The 16847-nt window shown below is 45.0% G+C and overlaps 1 protein-coding gene across 1 annotated transcript in view; it reads right to left on the reverse strand.

Annotated features, from left to right (window-relative positions):
* Window positions 1-16504, reverse strand: part of LOC119448046 (HHIP-like protein 2) — an 86316-nt gene extending 69812 nt beyond the window's left edge. Inside the window, exon 1 of the mRNA XM_037711542.2 lies at window positions 16368-16504. Within this exon, the coding sequence (XP_037567470.1) occupies window positions 16368-16504 (137 nt within the window). The remainder of the gene's footprint in view (window positions 1-16367) is intronic.
* Between the last annotated feature and the right edge of the window lie 343 nt (window positions 16505-16847).

Here is a 16847-nt window from a genome sequence, read left to right on the forward strand (position 1 = left end):
TGGGAGGCGGCGATCTTGTGTGCCGTGTGAGCCCGGGCGAAAACGTCTTGAGCATATTCAGTGGGAGTGTTCGTCGAGGAAGGAAGCAGTGTGTCAAAGGGCAGAGTAGGGTGGCGGCCGAACAGAAGGTAAAAAAGGTGAAGAGCCAGTGATCTCGTGACGGGACGAATTATAGGCGAAGGTCACGAAGGGTAACGTGCTATCCCGATCACTCTGGTCGTCAGAAACATAGATAACACCGTGGCCAGCACTGAGGGCGATGACGGCAAAGCGCAACGGAATGGAACGGCGACGGGCGAAGAAGTCACGTGCAGCATGACTTCTTCGTGAATAGCACGGTTGCGTCACGTGCAGAGGCGCAAGACACGGAGCCGACGACGGCTGACTGAAGAGGGATATTAGTAACTTCGGCAACAAACATTCTTGTAGACGTCACAGAATCTTGATCCATGAAAAGAAAAGACAACTCCGCCTCGGCGCGGGCACAGTCAATGATGGCATTGTTTGACGAAAGGAAATCCCAGCCTAACATGACATCGTGGGAGCAGGACGGCAGTACAACTAATTCAATGACCTAAACGGACTCTTCGATGACAACACGTGCAGTGCAGGCTCCCAAAGGTTCGACAGGCTGTGCGCTCGCAGTACTCAAATACAGTCCGGAAAGCGACGTCGTTACTTTTCCTATCCGTCGGCAAAGTCCTGCGCGCAACAGCGAGATTGCTGCGCTCGTATCGACCAGTGCGAATGTTGGAATCCCTTCGACGTATACCTCAATGACGTTGTGGGGGTTATATCGAGGCATTTGGTAAATCAAATGGGACACAGTTCTCGCCTCGAGAACTGCGACACTAAGTTTCCCTGAGGTAGAGCGCTCGGCCGGCGTCTCATCGGTGAGATGGAGCGGCGGCGTGGGGGTGAAGAACGACGAGTAGTGTTGAGAACGGGGGTTTCATCTGGCGGCACAGGAGATTGTAGCTATGTAGATATGCATAGTGACAGTGTATTATGTATACCTGAAAGGCACGAACGAAGTACTCATGGATAGGCGGCATACGGCGTCGACAAAAGCGGGCGACGTGCCCCGGAATACCACAATGGTAACAAATTAGTCGACGTGGCAGCTGCGGTGCAGGCCGCGAGAAGGAAATCGGGGGCAGTCGCGCAATGGTTCGCAGAGGTGGACGGGGTGCGAAGTGCGGCCTTGCAGCGACGTCAGCGTAGGTCAAGGAAGCCGCGACGGTAGGCTGTTGAATAGCAGCTGGCAGGCACTCAGCGACTTGCTCCTTGATGGCGGTCTGTAGCCCCGGGGTCAATGGGGAGTGTGGTTGCGCGTTCGTAAAATGCACCAGTGAAAGCGGCGGAGCAACTTCTCGCACGAACTCCTTTATCTGGTGCATTAGAGGCGACTCGTCAACGCCAAGCGTCAGGCCTGAGACAGAGGAGAATTCTGAGGGCGGATGTCGTGTGACTACTCGCTGCCTTCGAAGTTCGTCGTAACTCTAGCACAGCCCAATGACAACAGACACTGTGGTCGGGTGTCTGTTGGAACATCTGGAAGGCGTCGTCCTCAATTCCCCTGAGGATATGCCTGATCTTGTCGGCTTCTGGCAGTGTCGCCTCGACTTTGTTTCACAGATTAACGACGGCTTCGATGTAGCAGGTGAAATTCTCCCCTGGTTGCTGGGCATTGTTTGACCTGAAGTTTACGGACAGCAGGACGACCAAAGACTTCCGTGAAGTTGTTCTTGAACGCCGACCATGTCCGGATGTCGGATTCGTGGTGACGATACCACAAATGTGCAACGTTGCTCAAGTGGGATTGATTTTTGTCGTATCGTCCAAGCGGCAGTGCCTGCTCACTCTGTCGTACGAGGTGAGCCAGTCCTCGACGTGCTGATCACCGGTACCCGGCGAAAATTCCAGGATCCCGCTGACGCTGCACGCCAGGACAGATTGCAGGTGGTGCCGCGGCTTGTTGGGCTGGATCGTCAGGCATGGTTCGCGAAGGCTGGGCTAGCTCGTCCGGCATGGACCAAGGTGGTTGAAGCGTTCAGCTTCGAAGTTCCAGCGTTGATGGAGTCGTACCCCGCAGTCTTCACCAATTGTCAAGGTGTTTATTGACAGGGTACGCAAGGAGCGAGAGGTAGAACTCGGTGCGGCAGTCAGAACCCTGAGAGCAGTCAGAGCCGGCCCCGTCCGTAAAGCGCTGGTGACGCGCGTGACTGACCGGCACTTCTTCTTCGTCGTATATAATATGATGGAGATGCGCCTGGCTAACCGGCACTTCTTCGTTACAAATTGATTGACTCTACTACATACAATTCGGCATGTGAGGCACAATTTGGCATGTGAGGTACAACGTGTGCCCCAAGGAACTCGAGGCCATGTGCGGTTTCCTCCAGCCATCTTCGACACACTCAAAACGAATTTGTGACATTGTAAAAGCCCAATTGTGGAGACAGACACGACATTTCAAGGATTGCTTGAGAGTAACGTGCGCCCTGCTTCATGCCCGGGAGCACAACAGACACTCCAGGGAGTGGTGTAGGACGTCCGACAGATTGGCAGACTGGTTGTGGGACAACACGAGACCACACTTGCCTAGACCGAAGAAGCAACAACCATCGGACGGCAGAGTGGTCATCTTAGGAGACACTGCAGTTCCCGAGGACTACAAAAGGATTCTTGCACTCGGTCCCAAATTTTGCTTCGAACCGGCCTTCACACCACCAGAAAAAGTAGCACTGGCGAAACCCATGGCGCGTCGAGTAGCTGAGGAAAAACGTCCACGCTTCATCATGTGCTTTCCAGGAAGATAACCTCCGACAGAAAAGAGCAACACGTAATGAATTTGGTGAACTTTGGAATGAGGAACAATTTCCGGTTTCGTACCTCTGATAAGGAAGGTTGTTTTGTAGTAGTACCTGAAGGTCTCTTCCAAGAAAAGGCGTTGAGAGCGATAAAAAAGAATTTCGTCCGGGTCGAAGTTAAGGGTAGTAAAGTTAGGGATAAAGCAGCCACTTTACTGGCGAGCAACAATTTTGAGCAACTTGCTTCAGCAGTTAAGCGCGCGTGCAACCTGCACCTCGAAGCCAAGACACGCAAGATTGGTGTTCCGTTCCGAGCCATAGTATCAGAAAGGGACTCGTGGCAGTTGGTTGTTTCATCGTATCTACAAAACCAGCTTAATCGCTTGAAGGTGTCTGATCCGTTTGTTGTACCAAACTCTGAGGTATTAGTATCGTACCTGAGCACGTCTAACCCAGGAAGGTGCAATTTTTTGAGCGTAGATGTACAAGATTTCTATTATAACATTCCGCATGGTCCCTTGTTAGCGAGTGTAAAGCAATGTTTAACGGAAGACAACGATGAGATGGATTTTGTCAACAAATGTGGCGTGTTCGTTAGTACCTTTCTTGAGCTATTAACCTTTACCTTGAGTCCACTTTTGTACGGTTGAATAATGTTATCTACGGACAGAGGTGCGGGATATGTATACGCTCAAAAGTTGCTCCGGTACTCAGCACAATTGTTCTAGGTAACATTGACAAGGCAATTGATTCAAAGCTTAACGGCCTTGCATTAAGGGTGTTCCGTTTTGTGGATGATTTTTTGGCAATAGTTGAACATGGTGTTGTGGACAGCAGAGTGGAAGAAGTTTTGAAAGTGTTCAAGGACAACAGCCAAGGACTGGATTTCACTGTCGAGTTACCAAAAAATGGCAAGCTACAGTTTTTAGACATGGCATTAACTACAACGTCAGACCACGTTTGCTGGTCATACAATCCGCGATCAGAAAAGCCCTTACTTAGCTACAATTCGGGACACTCAAAAGTAGTAAAAAGCGGCATACCCTTTTCATGTCTGCGATCGGCCATAACCAAGTCTTGCCCAGAAAAAAATAAAGGAAAGTTTCGGCCAACAAGTTATCAGGCTAAAGAATGCAGGTTACGAAAAACATGTGCTTTGTAGATAAGCCAATAAGTTGACTCGTTATGTGCGCAATGGCTTTCAGAAGGAGCCCAGTAGAAAAGTTAATGACAGCAGAAAAGTTGTATCAATTCCTTATGCGCACAAGGTTGCACATAACCCAAAAAACGTAGGTAGTAGGTATGGTCTACAGGTAGTTTTTTCAGCTCCTAACAAACTCGGTAAAATTTGTGCCGGACTGTATCGTAAAGTTTCAACAACTGTAAAAGGAAATAGACATAGGTGCACGATTAATCATACAAAGGTATTTGTCAAGTGCAGATCGTCCGTTGTGTATTGTTTACCCATATCTTGCGGAAAAGTATATATCGGCCAAACGGGACGATGTGTGAACGCAAGACTTATGGAACACAAAAGGTCAATGAGGGGCAACATTCATTCCCACATTAAAGGGCATTGTGTACAGCATGGGTGCTCACCGCTGTACGATGACACTACAATTATTTCGCACCATAGGGATCAGCTGACCAGGGAATTAGTGGAAGCCTTTCACATTTACAAGAGAAAAGATGGCTGTGTAAGTCAACCATCTGTTTCTCTGAGTCATAGTGAGGTCGCCTTTTTGGAAGGTCACTAGATTAAATTTGTAAAAATGAAGGTGTTATGGGTACAACGATTACGATAGGATTGCACAGCGTGCAAGATATGTGGCCTATCTTTGATGCCCAAGTGTGCGTGGATATGTATTGTAAAAATGCTGTTAATCTGACCTTGCACAACGTTGGAGGGTGCACGGGTAGATGAAGTGTTCGTTCTGAAATGAAATAGTTGCGAGTGCAGAAGTGTCGTGTGTCTCTCCACTTTGTCAGTCTTCACCAATAGGGTATGGTGATTGATCACCAACTCGCCCAACTTTCCACATTACTGAACTTTATAAGAACACCAAAAATTACAACTGCCTATGGTAGGCTGCGTATTGTGCACCAAATTCCCAGTCTACTTAATGAACTTAACAACATTTTAGACCTAAATGAAAAAAAAAAAATCACCAAAATAGGTTTAAACAAATTCTTCTAGAAAACTCTATTGAACATGTTTAAGTACTGTTGAAGTGTTGATTAAAGCTTCCATGTGTATTGACTTTTTATCTTGCTCAATGTTCACTGGGTGTTTTATTTCTGAGCGCACATTGTTTCTTTTTGTTGCTGCTTGCAACAATATACAGGGTGTTTCAGCGAACACTTTCAAAAAATCCTAAAGGTAAGTTTTTCGAGAAAAATGGGAATTCTCTTAAGGAGCAAGCTTTCAGGTTCGGCGGACGTCAGAAATTATGAGAAACATGCGAATTACATAGTTAATTAACTAAAATTGTCTAACGAACTTTTTAATTAGCGACGTTTGGTGGTTATTTCCAATGGCGACTTTGTGGCCACGGAGACGACGATGCCGTATCAGTTTTTAAAGCAAAGAAAAAGTCACTCTGTAAAGCCCTGCAGCCCGTGAAAATCAAGTATTTTTTCTCGCATGAAACCGAAACGCGGCGAACATGGTGCGCCGGAAATCTAGTGCAAACGCAACGTCCGCTGATGACGTGTTGCATTGATTGCGGCGCCCAATTCGAAATGTCTCTGGTGATTCCCCAGGCTAGGGAGCCTCAACGCTCAGCTTAGACCCCGGCTGACGTTATTTTTTCTTTCGTTGGTAGGCGCAAGAAAGAGTCTAGCCATCACCAACTACGCAGTTGTCGATTTTAAGATGCTGTTGGGCTCTGGCCTGGTGCTCTGCCAGTGTAGTTTCCTCCGGAAGCAGTCCTTTAATTTCCATTCACATTACGCTAGCTACGTTGAAAGAATAAAGCCTCGCTTTTGTGACAGTGCAGAGTTTTTTTCAGCGCTGCTGATATTGTGACAGGAGCAATACTGAGTCAAACGATGAACTAGTTAAAAAAGTCTAAGAAGACATTTTTGTTAAACATTTCGGCAGGGAGGTAGTTGGCATTGAAAGATGCCATAAAATAGGGGGAAAAAAAGAAACAAGCAGGTCACGTCCTGTTATTTTAAAAATTCTTGACAATCGCGGAAAAATGGCCAAATGAAATCGGCGCATAAACTAAAGGGCATACATATATCCTTATCTGAAGACTTTTCCGAACGGCTTCGCGACATAAGGCAGAAGTTATGGAGAAGCGCGGCAGGAGAGAAAGCAAATGGCGCGAAAGTAAAACTCGTTTATGATAAGCTGAGCATCAATAATATCTTGTTCGATTGGGATGAAGGAAAAAATGTACGATTTCAGATAACCAAGGCGAAGACTGACTGACACCAGAACCCTAACATCCTGTCTCTAAACATAATAACTATTAATTGTAGGAGCGTAATTAACAAGGTCGCGGAGTTGGAGGCCCTTGTCCTTTCGCATGATCCTGCCGTCACAATTCTAACAGAGACCTGGCTAAATGACTCAATATATGATAGCGAGCTTGTCCCATCTGGATACAGTGCGTTTAGGAAAGATCGAGACGTTAGAGGTGGAGGCGTCAGTATCCTTTTCAAGTCGTCACTTAACATCCTGCGAATGCCGAATATACCCAATGTTGAAGGTATCTTTTTTTAAAGCGTATTACAATGGCATCAGGTACATTATAGGTGCTATATACAGACCACCGAACACTCCAGTTTCCATGTTTTATAAGCTAGATAAACATTTGCGAGTAAATATAAAGACTAATGACCGAATTATCATTTCAGGGGATTTTAACCTGCCTAACATACACTGGCCAACATTCACGCTCACAAAACACGATCTTGTTGGAGAAGCCATGCTAAACTTTTGCTTTACATATGATCTGCTTCAAGTTGTGCAGGACTATACCAGAATTCAGGGACCTTCTAAGTCTGTTTTGGACTTATTCTTTGTCAGCGGATCCATTGATGCTCGAACAAGCTGCGAGGTATTTCCAGGAATTTCCGACCACCAAGCCGTGCTCCTAACCCTAAGCAATACTGCACTTGATAAAAAATTCCAACGTTTATCTTTCCCCTATTTCTCTCGGGCAGATGATGTTTCGATTATTTATAATCTCGCGTTTCAGTTTAATGAGTTTGAAAACAGCAGATGCGATGTAACTGAGCTTTGGATCAGGTTTAAAAATATTATAAATGACTGTATTAACTCTTTCGTACCGCGAATTACAAAAAAGAAGAAACATAAAGACCCCTGCATTTCTCGTGAAGCGCTCCAGTTGAAAAGACGGCTAAAACGATTAAGGAAAACAATGAAAATGAAAAATATGCATTGCAATGGTAACGAAGTCGGTGAATTAACTTCAAAGCTTAAGGACCAAGTCAGTAGCGATAGGCGGCGCTATTATGGCGATTTATTGCCAAGTTACATCGCATCGGCTCCTGAGAAATTTTGGAGGAGCATTAGTCCTAAATCAGGAGAGTGTGATGTGTTTGACGTGAATGACAAGTTGACTCATGATAACAAGAAAATTGCAAACCTATTTAATGCGCACTTTAAATCTGTTTTTACTCGAGATAATGACATTTTACCGTACTACGATGCAGTCTTGCCTCCTATACCTGATGTTAAGATAACTGAACAGTGCATTTTTAATATGATACTTAATCTAGATATTAGAAAATCTTCTGGCCCAGATGACATTCCGAATGGTTTTCTTAAACGCTATGCGGAATGAGTGTCCAAATATTTACATGTTTTGTTTGTGAAATCCTTGCAATTAGGCCAAGTGCCGAGCGACTGGAAGACCGCCAGAGTTAAGCCACTCCACAAAACCGGGAATAAGCAGCACATTCAGAACTACCACCCTATTTGATTAACTTCAACTGCATGCACACTCTTGGAACACATCATTCACAAACACATTTCGGAATTCCTTGAGAAACATGACTTTCTAACAACCCGTCAGCATGGATTCCGAGAAGGCTCTTCAACAATAACCCAATTGGTACAAACAGTGCATGACTTCGCAAATAATATAAACAACGCTAAACAGACAGATGCCATGTTTATGGATTTTTACAAAGCTTTTGATAAAGTCTCTCATCATAAACTACTCCATAAATTAAACAAAATTCTTAAAAATTATAGGCTGATTTCAGATTACCTCAGTACACGTAAACAATTCGTTACGTTTAAGAATCACGACTCTAATAATCTCTCCGTTGCCTCTGGCGTGCCACAGGGCTCGGTTCTTGGGCCGCTCCTTTTCCTGTTGTATATAAACGCTCTTGTAAATGATCTTCCTGGTAAAATCAAATTAGATGCAGACGCCTGTGTTTTATATGCAGTAATAGAATACCCCTCGGATCAAGTATTACTAAATGATGCATTTCAGAAGGTAGTTCCTTGGTGTGAAGATTGGCAGATGTCAGTGAACTTTTAGAAAACTGTTTTTATGTGCATTACTGACAAAAAGAATAAGCTTAGTTTCAATTACTCGGCTAACAAATTTTTTCTATCTGAAGTAACAGAATACAAGTACCTTGGCCTGTGGATAACTAACAACCTCAAATGGAATCGGCACATCGATAAAGTAACCACTAATGCCTATCGTAAATTGTTTTTTTTTTCTTAGGAGAGCATTAAAGCTGTCCACGTGTCCCGTTCGCTTATTAGCGTATGAAAGAATTATACGCCCAGTACTAGATTATGTAGCTATTATCTGGGATCCGTTTACGCAAACTAACATCAAAAGCTCGAACGGGTGCCGAGAAAGGCAGTTCGCTTCATTTACAATAACTGCTCCCGTATCTCAGTAACAGAACTCCTAAAACAAGCCAACTTGCCTGCACTAACAGAGCGCAATCGAGTTTCCCGACTAAAATTCTTATATCAGCTTGTGAATGGACATTACAACATTAACGTCTCTGATATAATTACATTTTCATCCGGGTATGCCACAAGACAAAGGCATCAACTAAGAGTGACACCATTGCGCGTAAAAAATAATTGTTTTAAATATTTCTTTTTTTCCTAGGACTGTGAGTGAATGGAATAATTTGACTAATATAGAAGTTACTCAGCCTTCGTTGTCTTTATTTGCTGCTAACATCTGTTGATTGGGCTACAATATGTGACCTCGTTCATTTCTTTTTGCCACGTTTATTCAAACTGATGTTGTTTGATAGACAATGTACTCCGTAGTAGAGCACTGCACGGGCTCGGGCTTATCCGAAAGCCCGAGCCCGGCCCAGCCCGGCCCACGGGCCGGGCCGGGTAGAACAGTTTTTTCACGGGCTCGGGCCGGGCTCGGGCACGGCGTGTGCTTTTTGACCCGGGCCCGGGCCGGGCTCGGGCTTTCTGGTGGTGTGCATGTAACGTGCAGCGAGTTATTCTCGGGCGTCTCAACTCTGAAAAACATTATTTTTCGGTCTCGGGCTGGGTTCGGGCCGGTTTTGAGTCGGGCTCGGGCCGGGCTCGGGCCTAAGGTAAAGGGGTGGCGGGCTGGGCCGGGCGGGTAACGTAGATTATTTCCGGGCCTGGGCCGGGCCCGGGTCTCGCCATAAAAGTTTTGATCGGGCTGGAGCGGGCCGCCCAACGTAAAAACGGGCCTGGGCCGGGCCCGGGCTGAAAAAATCGGCCCGTGCAGTGCTCTACTCAGTAGTGCTTTGTTTTGTTGCCTGCATTTGTACGCTGATATATTGTACGTCCACCCTGCTAAAATCCCTTTGGGGATTGCAGTATCTGTAAATTTTAAAAAATTCTATCAAGAATGCCGGCGACTGCACAATGCCGCCCTGACGAGTAGCTTTTGTACATCGTTGCTACTCACTCCAACCGTGAGTAGCAACGACCCAAACAAGCGCCACGCACAAATAAACACGCGCTAGTCCACTGATTCCCGCAGTCCACGCCGAGAGGTGGCGCCTTGTGTCGAGAGTATTGTGTCGAGAACAACTAGACCAAATGATAATAGACGAAAATGGAAAAAATAGCCTGGGAAGCGATCATAGACGTTTAGCATTAAAGTTTGGGCGAGATACCAACGCAGAACATGAACCAAAAGCCTCAGAGTTTTAAAAAATGAATGACGAGCAATTAATAGAGATCGCAAACAACACAGAGAAGAAAATTGAGGCTTTTCCTACAGCAGTCTGGGAATATAATGAACTGGTGGACGTTATGCAGCATGAAATAAGGCGGACACGGCAAAACAATTGTTGGATTGGAAAGAGGAAACCACGTAAGTGGTGGAACAAGGAAATTAAACAAGCTATAGAAGAGCGTAAAGATGCATCTAGGGCTCATCGCGAAGCCAAAAAGTTGGGATTACAAGAAGAAGAGGTGCTCCTTAGATGGAATACATACCGAGAGAAGAAAATGGTGGCGAGTGAGCTCGTGCAAGAGAAAATTAAATGTGCAAGTGAACGTTGGGCGCATAACATTCACAAAAGAGACAAAGGCGCCCCAAAAAGATTCTGCAACCATATAAAAGCACTCGGAGTTCCAACTAAAAACTCGCAAACGGGTATAAGGTATGAAAACGGTAAAATCTACGACGATGCGCTGTGGTACATCACAGACGTTATTATGGATAACTTCGGCACGAGAAAAAGCGTAGTTCAGACAACAGATCCAGCAACAGCAGAGAGGCCTGAGAGATCAAAATTTAGCGTAGAAAGCTTTTATTGGAAAAGGCAGCAGAAAATGTCCCTAACAACACAGCAGCAGGACCCGATGAAATCCCAATGCAGCTAATCAAAAACCTCGGTCCAAAAAGCAAGGCACTGCTGACTAATGTCATAGAGGAAGTGATTAGAACAAAGAAAATCCCCGTTGGATGGCGTGAAAGCAAGATCAATCTCATCTACAAAGGCAAATGAGATAAGGATAAGACGAGCTCGTACAGGCCAGTTACAGTAACGTTGGTGACATATAGAATGGCAATGCAAGCCATAAAATTAGAACTGTCGAAGTGGGTGGAGAAAAACGATGTAATGGCCATGGGGGAACTACAGAATGGGTTCAGGCCAGGCAGACGCTTGGAGGATAATATGTTTGTACTAACTCAGTGCATAGAGATTTCAGTAGCTCAGAAAAGACCTTTATGGATAGCATTTATAGATATTAAAGGAGCTTATGACAACGTAGACAGGAAATTGTTATAGGATATTCTTCAGCACGAAGGCATAGATGACGATTTCGTGGAGCTGCTGAGGGAGATATATAGAGACAACCAAGTACAAGTGGTATGCGAAGGTCGAAAAGGTGTTGAAATGGTGGGAATTCACCAAGGATTGAAGCAAGGATGCCCTCTGTCACCATTGTTGTTCACGCTTTACGTTAAGGGTATAGAAAGACGACTGAAAAACAGCGAATTAGGTTCTGATTTATCCTACATGCGTAATGGACAAATGGTGCAACAGAAGGTTCCTGGACTGATGTACGCAGACGACATTGTACTACTAGATTTACAGACACTTGCGAATATCTGTGCGAATGCAGCGACAAATCTAGGCCTTAAGTTTAGCAAAGAGAAATCAGGAATTATGATCTTTAATGAAGAGACGAGTAACTTCGTTGTGTCAATTCAACAGCAAGTAATACCCATAGTGAATCAATATAAGTACCTCGGCGTACACATAAACGAAGGAAAGACTTACTCAAGCACCCACCAAGATAATCTGAAAATAAAGGGGAAGCGGAATGCAGCAATAATCAAACACAGAGCACTGTGTGGCAACAATAAGTATGAGGTGGTGCATGTAATCTGGAAAGGAGTAATGGTGCCAGCGCTAACATTCGCAAATGCCTTTCTATGCTTAAAATCGGATATCTTGTCGGGTTTGGAAGTTAACCAAATATCAGTAGGCCGGTTGGCTTTGGGAGCCCACGGTAATACCACAAATGAGGCAGTGCAGGGTGACATGGGTTGGGCCTCTTTTGAAGTCAGAGAAGCACAGAGCAAAATTAGTTTTGAAGAAAGGCTCAGGAACATGGATGAAAATAAATGGGCGGATAAAGTGCACAAGTATCTCTACATGAAAAGCGTGGACACAGAATGGAGGAAGAGGTGAAGGCACTTGACAACCAAGTACAGGATAATCGAAACTGTAAATAGACAACCAGAAGCCATCAGAAAGAAAGTGAGAGAAATAGAGACCGTGAATTGGATGCAGAGAATGGAAACAAAAAGGACAATGGAGATTTACAAGAATGAGAAGAAAGAAATTAGAAGGGAAAATCTGTATGATAACATAAAGGGGAGTGCCTTGCTATTTGAGGCTCGAGCTGGTTGCCTAAGGACCAAATACATACCGGAACAAATATTCGAAACTAGATGAGGCATGTATATGCTGCAGTAAAGATCCAGGAACCACTCAGCACATCCTAATGGAAATGCGACGGTATCCACCCAGCGAGAACCGTAGGTAACGTGCAACTCCCAGAAGCACTTGGGTTTAAAGTGGAACGAAACATCAACAGATCAGCCGTAGAGATAAGCAAGAGACGGTTAGAGTACTGGTGGAAAAAAAGCAGGGAAAAGATGGATACGACCTGATCTCTTAAAATCATAGGTAGCGATACAAGGTAAATTTTTGAAAAAGAAAAAGAATAATGAGATGTATACAAAATGCTAGATAAAGCACATGTATAGTATACCTGATTAAATCAAGCAGGGTAGGTGACTATTTGTCGCCGCCCCGTTTCACAGGGGATGCCAATAAATCATTATTGCATCCCCTCGCACACAAAAGCCTTGCACGCCCGCAGACTGCGTGCAAGGCTAAAATAATCTGTTCTATATGCGCCCATGCATGTGTTGCCTTGTCTCGCGAAGATTAACATCTGGCCGACCTGCGTTCGCTTGCGGTATGCAATCGCAGCGAGCTGGTCTACGTCACAGCAGTGCCGAGAATCACGTGGGTGGTCAGTGCGCGCGCCCGTCTTTGGCGTCGGAGCGACCAATGGATAATTTTTGTCTACGAATATTTCAACAAAGCACGGCGTTCTCAAAATCGCGTAAAATGTTTTTGCCTCATGCGGTGTCCACCTCCAATACTATATCATTGCGACATTCACGGTAAACAGTAAAAAATATTTAACCAACGTCGGTTACTCGACCATGCCGAAACAAACGGAAAGCGAAGCAAGCATTATAGCATCGGTGGAATCCTATATTTATTTTTTTAATTCTGTTTCCATTAAAAGAAAGTTACACGGCAACCCAGCGAGCTTCAGGGACGCTGCAGAATCGCGTCCCAATTTCCAGCGAAGCTGTTTCTTTCGAGCAGTTATACATTATGGAAACATTAATTGTCGGCATAGTTAACCTTCTCCGTATCAGAATCCCGAAAGGGGCCTTATTTCTGCAAACTTGGTGTCACAATCTGTTTACCCATGCCTTCGGGGAAACATAATGCCATAATTGACGCACATTAATCGTTCTCACGCGCGCCATACATTGTTGCCAAACACGAAGTTGGTGGCACTGCAGAGGAAGAGCACAACTTCGTGCACCTGAAAATAAGAAAGGGGGAACGAGCGTCCCCAATTATCTATCACCCAAAATACTGATCCCCTACTTCCAAGGAACTTCAACTTGGAGTCAGGTAAATCCTCCCATGACGCTGGGAAATGAAAAGCTGCTGAATAACGCCTTCAAGCATGCACTTGAAAAGGTCATTTATCGTAGAGATCGCAATTCTACATTTAACATTCCCTGCACTTCGCTCCAATTCTCACCAACTTTATTCTCGGCGTCGTTGTTATCCAGGGCAGCATATATTCGTATAAATCTAAACGGTTTCTAAAACTGACTTGAAATGCTCAGGAGCACTTGAATGTTGTCAAGGCCACTGTTGCATCCCTCACAACTTGCCTATACTATATTCACAAAATATAATTAAGGCGTCTCGTTCACTACCCTGGAGAAAACCTTCGACGCACCTCGTACTATGCATGATAATATGAAGAAAACGAGTATTCGACAATTTCTCCAAAGATCCCAGAAACTTTAAACTTTGACCATGCATTATCTAGGCCTAGCACGTCCGCCATTATTACTGAATGCACGATGCTGGATTGAGTTTTCCCTGTGTGCACTGAAAAACAACGCGCTTAGTGGCTGTATTAAAATTTCGAGTCATCTAGGAAATCTGTCGCAAACCTTGCCGTCTGTGTTCGCAGCTGACATCTGTTCTAAGTTTGCCTTTACAATACGATTCATCTTATGATCTCTTATACCTACGACCCCATGGCAAGTTTCAGTGTTGCGGGACTTGAGGTAAACTTCGTACGAGATTAAGCAAGCGCTATTTAACGTCCAGCAGGAACGCTCATGTAGGTATTTTTTTTTTACAAATACTGCGATTAACCTGTCCAGCTTGACCGTAAATAATGAAAAGTAAGATATTCTACATGCCAAAATAGCAATATAATAATGAGGCAGCGGATCCACCGTAACCCAATTCATTTTGGCATTTCACCCCGATCGCACGTCACCCAGCGCCATGCGCTTTGTGTCCCAAGTTAAGCTTTCCCCGGCAAAAGAAAATACGGGACTCGAGTAACGCCCCAAAGAGAAACGAAACAATTATTTAGTCGTTCCCAAAACTATAGCTTGAATTTTACTACGAAGACGTTATAGCGATTATAGAAACGTTTAAAAACGTTATATGCCTATTTTCTCGCGGTGAACAAGGAAATAATCACTCGCGAAGTTTATATTTTAAACAAATATGGGAAATGTGAGCTGCGAGGGAAATTTGTGTGTGTGGAGTTCAAATGAGATTTGCTAAGCCTTCGTTGTCGGCCCCGTTCAGAGACGTTATGTGAAACGCCTGCAGAGTTTCCCGCTTATTCGGGAGTCGCCATCGTCAGTCCAGTCTTTTTCAAAAGACAGCGGAGTCACTTCTCGACCACCGCTTTTATACTGTATATCTGTTTCACATATGCGACCGGTAAAGCCAGCGTATATCGGGCTTGGTCGCGAAGCTACAGAAGCTGCTATTTTTATTCCCTGAAATAACTGATGTCGTTGCAGCAAGGGGGGTCAATTCCCACTTCCGCACTCAAATGCATGCAAAATGAGACAACCGCTGAAAGGTGTTGCACTTGAGAGAACTAATAAGTTCTAACAATTCTACGAAGCACTAGCTTTATTTATAACATTTACGCTATTACAAAACTTACGAAATATCGCTAAGTTTCTAAAAAATGTGAACCCGAAATTTACAACATGTGTAACTGTGCACCAAAACCAGATAGTGAAGTTTTGTGAAAAGCAACTTTTGAAGCAGCTCGAGTGGACCAACCTGAAATATGATTTCAGAGCTTACGTGAAATTATAAATATGTTTACGAGGCTTTTGCAAAATGCCTACCAACCATTTAATGGTATACACATCAAATCGGTGTATACTACATCAATTTTGTCCGTTTTCGACCTATACTCTTAAGTGCATGCAGTTTGTAAAACAATCATTTTTTGTTGTTGTTTAATTTTATTTTCAAATTTGCTGAAGCTTTCTAGAATTCATATTTAAAAATTTCTGTTATAAGTTCAAAATCCTCTTTATACAGTTACACAATCTCAATTTCTTTAATAAATAGTTGTTGCGCACGAACTGGAAGACAAATCACTAGGGATTTGACGAACACAAGCGCAAACTTTCAAATGAATTGTATTTGCAAGAAATTCACCAACGATTACGATACTCCCTAATGCGACTTTTCAGCGCAGCTGTTTAGGTGCTTTGAATTCGCGATATATTGTGGCAAATATTTTAGTTCTGAAATACAGCGTCTTCTCGGCGGCGGCGCTGAGCCTCTGCTTGGGCAGTTCGTTTAGCAGCAGCGGCAGTATACATAGATACTAAGATATGTAGCACCCCTTCTAGTTCACTTTAGCGGTGGACGAAGCATTTCCACTGGTTGCGTCGCGCATTGTTCAGAAATAAAACGTCAATACAGGAACGCGTGGCTCGCGCGGAGCGTATTTTCATGCCCGTCTTTCATGCCCCGCTCCGCGTTCGCTCTTTCACCCTTCGCTGCGCTCGGTTACGCCGAGGGACGCTCAACGCAAGAACGGGCGCCTGCGCTCTACAAGGCTGTATTGTATGGGGGACGTACGTAAGGAAGGATCGATGAACAGCCATAAATGAGATAAAACAGGATCTTTGAGCCGGCGCGATGAAAAGAAAAAAAGAGAAAGAAGAAAAATCGGAAAAAAATATTTTTTAATACGACAAACGTAGAAAATGGTGCGACGGTTCCCGAGAAAAGCGATTTCTCCACTCCGAGAGGGGTGGACGCTAGAACGCTCCCGTTACCGCCGGTACACTGGTACCCCCTCCCACACACAGTGCTGCTGCATCACCTTCAGGATTGGTCCACTGAGGAAACGCAGTAAACGTCCTCCAAAGCGCGACCGAATGTTGGAGCACCGTTTTGTGCCTGCGTGCTCACAGATCGAAGCGGTGGCTGGCGTTGCTGGCGTCGTCGCCCGTCGTGACGTACAGGAATCGGTCTGGCCCGAACAGCAGCTGGCCCCCGTTGTAGCGGCGGTCGCGCTGCGGCACTCTCAGCAGAACCACCTCGGACATCGCCTGCGAGTTGCGCCAATACTGACTATGAAAAGTGCATTCATCCAAAGAGACAGATAAAGGTCCATTCTAGCAGTATTCTAGCAACTTGGATGAGCGCAACCGCAGCAGTGCGGAAGAATACAGCGAGATGTACAGCCGAGAAGTGCCATGCCCGTGTTGCACGAATAGATGGAAACGTTTTACCCCTGGAGCTCGTTCGCATTGGGCTGCATCCCCCCGCGGCACAAGATTGAGAGCCACGCAAGGAGGCAACGCCGGCCCTTTCATCCGTGGGTCAGCGCTTGCTCGATCCGCAGCCATGTGATCGCTCAGCCTCGTCAATCCATCACCGGCGCGCCCT

Source organism: Dermacentor silvarum, chromosome 4, assembly GCF_013339745.2.
Source record: "Dermacentor silvarum isolate Dsil-2018 chromosome 4, BIME_Dsil_1.4, whole genome shotgun sequence".
NCBI classification, from domain to species: domain Eukaryota; kingdom Metazoa; phylum Arthropoda; class Arachnida; order Ixodida; family Ixodidae; genus Dermacentor; species Dermacentor silvarum.